The sequence below is a fragment of the Alosa sapidissima genome, chromosome 16 (genome assembly GCF_018492685.1).
Source record: "Alosa sapidissima isolate fAloSap1 chromosome 16, fAloSap1.pri, whole genome shotgun sequence".
NCBI lineage: Eukaryota > Metazoa > Chordata > Actinopteri > Clupeiformes > Clupeidae > Alosa > Alosa sapidissima.
Genome location: NC_055972.1, coordinates 11,159,113 through 11,167,926, shown reverse-complemented (window position 1 = coordinate 11,167,926; position 8,814 = coordinate 11,159,113). Strand labels below are relative to the sequence as shown.

General features: G+C 40.0%; 1 protein-coding gene across 1 annotated transcript; it reads right to left on the bottom strand.

Moving 5' to 3' along the window:
* Positions 1–522: 522 nt before the first annotated feature.
* olig3 (oligodendrocyte transcription factor 3) lies at positions 523–2,168 on the bottom strand. The gene has a single exon (XM_042065816.1). The coding sequence runs from the start codon at positions 1,989–1,991 to the stop codon at positions 1,221–1,223; it is 771 nt and encodes a 256-aa protein (XP_041921750.1). The 5' UTR covers positions 1,992–2,168; the 3' UTR covers positions 523–1,220.
* Between the last annotated feature and the right edge of the window lie 6,646 nt (positions 2,169–8,814).

Below are 8,814 nucleotides of genomic sequence, written 5' to 3'. Positions count from 1 at the left end.
ATTAGTTATAACCTGTTATAGCCTTAAGTCTAATAGCTATAGGCCTAATTAAGTAAGTAATATTATGTAATAATGCAATACTATAACAAAATAATACATAATAATGCATGCATTATTTACAAGTATCTGTGATAGTGCTTATTACAACATAGGCCATTTAGCCTTTCTAAATTGTAGCCTATGTTTTCATTCCCACCCTTTCTCTGTGTAGGCCTAATGCAGCCTTGTCTGGGTTGTGGGTCTGGGTTGCTTCCATAAGATAGAACTTCATTCTATGAAAATTGGAACCTCACTAGGGTGCAAATATTTCCTTTTATATTGATGGCCAATTTAAGTAGCTAGACTACTACAACTTCAAGTTTAATAACCTGACAAAATTCTTCATTTCCCCTGGTCTGCTTCCACAAAAAGCCTACCTTAAATACACCACGCACAAAACAATGATATTTGAGTGTCACATTTTTATTGAAATTTCATCCAGGAACACTGGGCAATAATAAATATTTCATTAATCATCAAGAATGTACAAAAATAAAGACAGTCTCTGGCACAACAAAATCTTTCCAGCAGAACAAACATGCTTGTAGTGGTTTTAACCAGAAGCCATGCTAAAAGACTCCAATACAAATGCACGTAAGTAGCCTACAGAGCCACACATCTAGAATAAAACTATATCCATAATCCAATAAAATCGTCAGAAGACAATATTATATCGCTCTATGGCGAACTAAACACACATTCATTTAGTTATACAGACAGCTATTTTACAATCCTTGTTACAAGGAACCAACGGCATTTTTCATATCACTGAATTGTGCCTGTTTCAAAATTCACACCTACATGCGATTTTTTTGCGATTTTTTTCTGTCCATTACAGTTATGATCAACAAGTCAGTTTGTGCTTTAATTTCCGCGGATGACAGTGTATGCGCGTCAGGCGCACGTAAAAGCTCCAGCAGATTAACATATAGGCCTACACTAAGTTTTGTACAAGTCCAAAAATATGTACACACTTGATAACGCATGTAGAGTCATACGTAATGGCCAGCAAAATGGTTACCTTCATCGTCTTTTTTTGACGAAATCCTTGTTACAAGGAGGAGATAGGGGGTTCTGGAAAACAAATAAACAGAAAAAAACAACGCATGCAAAACAGCACTTTCCCTTAGTCCGTCCAGGTCAAACTGAGCACGATAACACTGCTGTTAAAAAGTCCTTTTTCACTTCATCACTTCCTTCTCGCTAGACAGTCTCGTTAATCCTGTTGAGGTGATGGGGATATGGGGTGCAGGCGGTACCTGACAAATGGTGCAGGGGCATGGCAAACCTGCCCAATGCTGGAAGCCACTGCCGAGCTGCAGAGGAGGTGCTGGAGCCGTCTTCATCAAGGAGTGTGGCGCCCTGATGGAGGTAAGTCCCGGTAAGGTCGAGGAGAGCGTGGAGGGTGTGGAGGATGTCAGTGCGCTCCCGAGCAGTGGATGCACCTGATGTGCGGGGTTCCCAGTGTGCCCGCCGGAGTGACTTATCGTTCCGCAGTGAAACGCTGAGTGATGCCCGCCGTAAATCTCCCCCACCAACCTCTTCATCTCGTCCAGAGAGCTTGTCAGCATCAGGATGTAGTTTCTGGCAAGAAGGAGAGTTGCGATTTTTGACAGCTTCCTGACCGACGGCCCGTGCGCGTACGGCATGACTTCACGCAGGCCATCCATGGCCATGTTCAAGTCGTGCATCCTTTTTCGCTCGCGCCCGTTGATCTTCAGTCGCAGGCTGTGGAGTTCCTGCTCTGTCACTTGCTTCTTGAGCTTGTACTTGCTCCCGCCAGGTGATTTATCCCCGTTCCTGCCGATGTGCTCGCTTGACATTTTATGCAGGAGCTCGCTCTGAGTCGAAGACACCGAGTTGAGTCGCCCGTCTGACAGGTGATGGTCGCGTAGATACATCTCATCCATATCGGGTGAAGAAGATCTGCTAGTGCTCGAGTCGGAATTCATTTTATCACTTCGGTTTGGGTAGGAGGTCGCTTCCCGCTCTGTCTGCCTATAGTTTTAAGTAACGCAAGCACAATCACCTGATGTCCTCCCTCTAGATTTTGTTTTTTTCAAGGGAATTTATAACGAGTCGACGCACTCGCGGAGAGGTTGTCGGCTTGCTCAAACTTCTAACGTGCCTTTTTTGATCTCGCGTGTGCACCTCTTGGTCTGTGGCGAGGTAACAGAGGGCTGGCATTTATAGTGCAGCCAGAGCGCAGACAGACAAAAGGAACCCCCTATTCATAATGCTCTTGTTAGGATGACGTCCACATTATACGGGGCGGTGTGCTTTGACTGTCCCATTGACCAAAGGAGCATCTATTCATATTCATTGTAGTGCCACCATGGGGGACACTTCAGTCCGGGATCCTCTGAAACCAAGGCAACTTGAAAACACTCCTCGGCTCTCTTGAAATAATACCGGGTCAGTTCAAAACAACTGTTTCATCAGATGCACCTTACAACCGCATTGTAAAGCTGGCGGGACACACGTTTAGCATGTTTTGGACGACCTGCATCCATGGTTAATTTGCTTAATGCCGTTTCAAGACGGTTGTTTGACTGCATAGCTATGTGCAGTTTCTATTGTTGCGAACATTTGTTGGTATCATTACTTTGTTCTTGCTAACATTGATTTTTTTATTTTTCAGATTAAACTGCAGAATATTGTCTTAACATTTGAATTAGCCTATAGCGTAATGTCGGTTTTGGTTAATGTCGATTAACAGATTGGCCATTCATTAGGCTACTAATATTGCTTAGTAAGTATGTTAATGTATTTTCATTTCATTTCACTTTGGAAACTTTTTTCTGCGATAACTCACCGATCACGTGCTTTCAGTTTCCGTCACCAGCCATGACTAAGTTTATTTTCATATAGGTAATTATACTTCCGCAATGATCTGCCATGAATAAGCTACACCAAATATGCGTAAAAAATATTGCAATGGCTATGTTTAAACAACGTTATGTTGGAGAGCAGGCTGCTCCGGATTCGGATGAAGTGGCATATATTCTGTTTACTTAGGCTCACGTTACCAGACTGATGGAGCCTATTTACGGACCTCAAAGACCAGAGCCCATCTAACATTGTATTTGCTCTATAGCCCATCATAGAATTGCATTTATTTTAATGGAAAGGCGGCTGCAGCAGCTGCGTTTTTCCTATCTACGAGTATTCATACTGATTAGGCTATATGAATAGCAGTTTTATTCAACCTATAGCCTACTTAGGATATAGGCTAAATTTAGATTTATAGTAAATCACAACATCAATGTTTCTGTCATCAGTAGGCCTACCATGCACACTGCACAGCCTACTGTAATATGATCGGTTCATTTTGTAAAGTTTCGAATATAGCCTAGCCTATATGGTTTTAATTGCATTAAGCGCTATCATCAGGTGCTCTAAAGTTTTAACCAGATGCACTAACTAGAGTTAGCTCGTTCATGCCAGCATTAGGCTATGACTATGAAGAAACACTAACTAGAGTTAGCTCGTTCATGCCAGCATTAGGCTATGTCTATGAAGAAACACATTAAATAGGCTATCAATTCATATTCATATGCACTGGGCAAACGGTGTCTACTTGTCTTGTCCCCTCATACCACATTTTAAGGGCATTAGTTGTATTACATGTTTCCAAATTTGTGTTATGGGTCAATCAAAGCCAAAGGCATGCTGCTGTAGCCCACATACAGTATTACTTTAGGAGTTGTATTATGGCTGCAGTAAATGTGAATTATTTTAATAATGGTAGTATTTCACTTCTACTACTACTTCAAGACTACTACTAGAAATAGTGTTAGCAACAATAATAATAATAATAATAATAATAATATGATTATTATTATGATTATTATTATTATTAATAATAACAATAATAATTATAATAATGTCAATAATAATAACACTAATACAAATATAACATTATTATTATTATTATTATTATTATTATTATTATTATATTAAGCCTGAAAAAGCAGTGGTATTGGTGATGGAAGATAGTAAAGCTGTGGAAATTCACATCTAACACAAATTAATTTCAGCAGAATTATTTTCAGACAGGGAAGTCTATGCATTTGTAATTGCATATGGATCATATTTACATTCATTGATGATCTGACAAACTAAATCTTTGCAGTTGCTGAGCCTCTGTCTTGAAAGTCTGAAACATTTTGATCACTCAAGACTATTCTGGCTTAAATTCATATTATCCAAGATAATGCTTTATATTTAAACTCATAACATGTGTGGTTTCTCTGTTATTTTTATTTAGCATGGTGAATATTATACCTTATAGCCATTTTATACAATTACATCATTTTTTTGTTGCCATTATACATATAGTAGTGTTCTGTGTCGTCCCAGAAATGGTGCATATTGACATTTTCAAACATTCTTAGCTTCTTCACCACATAAAAATCCAGAGTCATTAGTCTGTGATTATGTTACTTTTTCAAATCTGAGCATAATGCCACCATTTCTGTGTGTGGGCTGACTGAGTCCTAGCAGGGTCAATTAGAAATGGTTTGATGCCAGAGCATCATGCTGTCCATGATTGTCTCAGAGCCTCCAGAGGGGGCTTGCCCCTCAGGGCCAAATGTAGCTGATAAATATTTAGACACATCACATCAATAGTTTCCACAGTTCCTCTCAAGCCTTTGCTTGACACAAAAAGGACAGAATTCAATGCAGAGGTAATTTTGGAAAGGTAGGTCAGCAGCATCCATTTCAGAGGCTGAACTGAGGATGGTGTGTGTGTGTGTGTGTGTGTGTGTGTGTGTGTTTGAGAGGGAGAGAGGATCATAGATTATATTCTATGTGGTGTTCTTAAGATATAAAATCCCCCCCACACACACAAGTAAAAAAGTGAAAATGTGTATTCAGAGTGCCATTGTTGGGACAGAGAGAGAAGCGTTCTTCATAAAGGTACTGCAATGCAAAGAAAAGCTCCGGGCTTCTTTGCTCTCTCTTGGTGGCATTTGAAAGTGTAAAGCTTTGAATACCAATTGCTTGAACTGGACATATGTGAATCCCTTTTAAGCCTACTAATCCTGTCCCCAAGTGTTTCTTTGTCCGTGGGGCAACCACATAGATCTAAGTGAAAGTGTTCCTAATCCAGCCAATGTGGAAAAATGTCTCAATGTGGGAGATGGGGAGAAGGATTCTGTGTGTGTGTGTGTGTGTGTGTGTGTGTGTGTGTGTGTGTGTGTGTGTGTGTGTGTGTGTGTGTGTGTGTGTCTATACACAGCCATATTTGTGTTTCTGTTTGTCAAAAACAGTTATGTATAAAGGTGTTTGTGCATTATGCATGTTATCTCTATATGTGTGTGTGTGTGTGTGTGTGTGTGTGTGTGTGTGTGTTTGGGGAGGGGGGATTCCACTATGTCAAGGAAGTTTGAGCTGGAGTGGCCCTCAACCCCTCTGCACATGCCCCCAAATGCCCCCCTCGCCCCCCTCTCGGCTCTGCCACCCTCCTACCACAGCATCAGGGATTGGGTCCTAATGGAGGGACGTTTTTTCTCTTCCTTCCTCAGGGCCCTTACTCAGCGCTACTGTCCCAGCGGGCCTCCTCTGATGTGCTGAATCTGTTCCTTTAAGCCCACAGCCTTTTCAACATGGCCTTCCCACTCTCACATTCCCTCCCTCTGTTACTCTCACCCTTTCTCTCTCTCTTTCTCTCTGTGCAGTTCATCCTCTGTTTTTCAGTGTCAGTGGTGGTCTGTTTGTCTATCTCTTAGCTTCCCTCTGTCTTTTCATAGTGCTTTATCTTTTCCCAAAACAAACCCAATATTGTGTTTAGCCAACGTGATCTGTGGGGGACAATTTTGAAGTTCGGAAAAAAATAGGAATTTGAATTATTGAGTAAGTTTCGGCTCTGGATGCAGTTTTCATATTAAAATGTATTGCACTTGCTTTGAGCAAATGTGTCCACGTGTGAACATTCATCCATTTCACTTGTCTCTTCACTAACTACCTTTGAATATACAGTACCGGTATATTGCATTGCATTGTATTCCATACACCCAATAACAGTGAACGACATGCTTCAGATAACACTAGTTTTCACCATCCATTGTATTCACATAGTATTAGTCCATTGTTTAGCGGGGCTAATGCAGTCCTGGCAGACACTTGTTGCCTGTCAGTATCATTAGGCTGTTGTGGTTTAGTAGAACAAAAGACAGAATTGAGACACTGATCTTATAAACTCAATTTTCTTAGACCTATAGAGATAATGCGGAGGTTTAAGCCCAGGTTTTAGAGCATTTGCATATAAAATGTGACAGAATTTGGTTTCGTTTGTTTTTTAGCTTAAGTAAAAAAGCAGTTAAACCATGATATATTATTCAATAAACCTATTAATCATTGACCACAGTGTTGAAACTTGCCCATGATCACCAGGCAAATAGTCAGTAAATCATGAAAACATTCTGGGTCCTGGCCATGTTTCTGTTTTACATCAATGCTGCAGCATATTAATGCACATTTTTGTTGCTAAAACTCCAACAGCGTTCTGTTAACACAGCACTCTCTGAGTCTGTTTCTCATTTGGTCTCATTAAATTAAACAAATTCACTTCATTATAACTTAATCTTTACTCATCCTTCGTGCGCTTAGATGAGGGTGGCAGCCTTTCTAGATTGTCAGTCCATGCCATGCAGTGGCTGACAGAGGTATGGACATTCTATAGTTCATTTGTCAGATATCCTTAGCAATTCAGGCTACATATAACACTCCAACCCTGAACACGTAAACACATACATCCCAAAGACCTGTTAAAAAGAGCCATTCACTGCACACTCCAGGGTGGTCAGGCATAGTCCACAACCCAGGCAAGCAGAAGAGAACTCACGAGAGAGTGGCCAGGGTTGTTAGCACTGTCTGAAGAGAGTGGTAGCTTTTGTTTAAAATTACCGCTCTTGTCATTATTACAGCCAGCGGGCCCAATTCCAACAACGATGGCATCAAAAGCTGGACTGCCAGAGTAAGACAGGCTACTAGGCTACACGTTTAAAGAGAGGTCAAGGTCGTACCCACACACAGAGGGGTTTCTCCTCATTTCTAGTATGAGCAATTACGCAAAACATGGGTTGGGCCACAGATACTATTATTGATTTGGCGTTCACGTCACTCAACTCAAATGAGCATTTGAGGATGAGAATTTTTTCTAGAGGGTAATATTAGCATTTAATATTTTTTTAATATTTAATAATAGTTTTCAAAGATGACCAACGAAGTGGAAATGCTGTATGATTACTACGCTACAGTTTCCATTACTGAGCTTCAGAAAGTGCTAAAGAAAAACCAAAAGCATATTAATAGTATTTTATTGATAATACTATTGAAAGAAAATATAATTTACTCTACATTTGTAGGGGCTAGATGTGTGTTCTCTCAACAAACAAAAAAATACATTTAGAGTTCAGACCGCTAAAGACACCATGCAGACTCAGAAACAGAACTTTTCCACCTCTCACACAAAGTTGCCACACACTGTTTGTCAAGATGTAAAACATTGTGAGCCAACTTTGTAAAAGTATCAAAAATGTTTGAGTCTGTATTTGATGTTTCCTGCTAAATCTAGGGTTGCATGCTTGGTCAAAAGATTTCCAAAAATGATAGAGAGATATCACAGTTGATTGTGAAGAAGTATCATCATCTATCAATATCACTGTTGCTTTGTGTTACTAGATTCTGCATTCTGTTATCTGACAAGTAAACAAACCTTCAAATTAGAAATATCTCATTATCATTGTGATCAAACAGTACAGGCTTGCTAATTAAAGGGGGTTCCACAATGAATATGTAGGTTCTAATTATTTTTACTTGAAAGTTATTTTCCTCTGAAGTAACTGTCTCAGTAATTAAACAAAACATGAGAAATAATAATTCAGGATGAAATGGGGCCCTTCATGTCCTTTGTTAGATTGGCAAATTCTGAAACCATTAGTAAATTCCTTAAGCTTTCTGAGGCAATTCATAGTCTGTGGTTTCAAAGCTGTCACTCACTTTACACTGAGCACTTATCATTGTGATCCATTAAAGGCACCGTGATCATTTAGAAAGTTTGTTTGTCGGAACATTAATATCACTTACTGGGTGGAATTTTTCATTCAGATTTTATCCAAAAACCTGTTTTTTATGTTTTTGTTACAATGACAAATATCCAATGATTCTGTCAAACAGTTTTGTGACATAATTGTGAAAGTATTAATTTGTGCAAGAAAAGTTTTGTCTTAAATTTTTGTAAAAATGTCTGTCTTTGATTTCTGGTAAACGTTAGAAAATGTATTTTTATATCTATCCGTGATATCTAGCCTGAACATTTTTTTTGTAAACACCCTTGGGTTTTCTCCTTGGCAGATGGCCCATGCGTTGAACGCCTTGTGTTTGGCTTTCTTTTTCTCTCTTTCTTATTCTCTCTTTCTTAAAAAACTCTTTTACACAATAACTCACTTACTTCTACTTTTTCCCCTCGATATCTTTCACTCACTCTCTCTTCATCTCTCAGTCTTTCTCCCTCCCTCCCTCCCTCTCTCTCCCATCCTTCTTTCAGGTGGGTCTGGCCTTGTGTGGCAGGGCTTGCCATCATGTAGTGATGGAGACTCCATTGCCGCAACAGCCTCTCGCCGTCTTATTTTAACTGTCCCATTCAGTGAGGACAATTGTCCACCTCCTCGCCTTCCCTTTCAGACTGTGTTGCAGCCCGCTCGCCTCCTTTCTGCTTTGTATGTCACTTTGTGTCCGGTTCGGCCCCTCTCAATGAGTGCACATGAC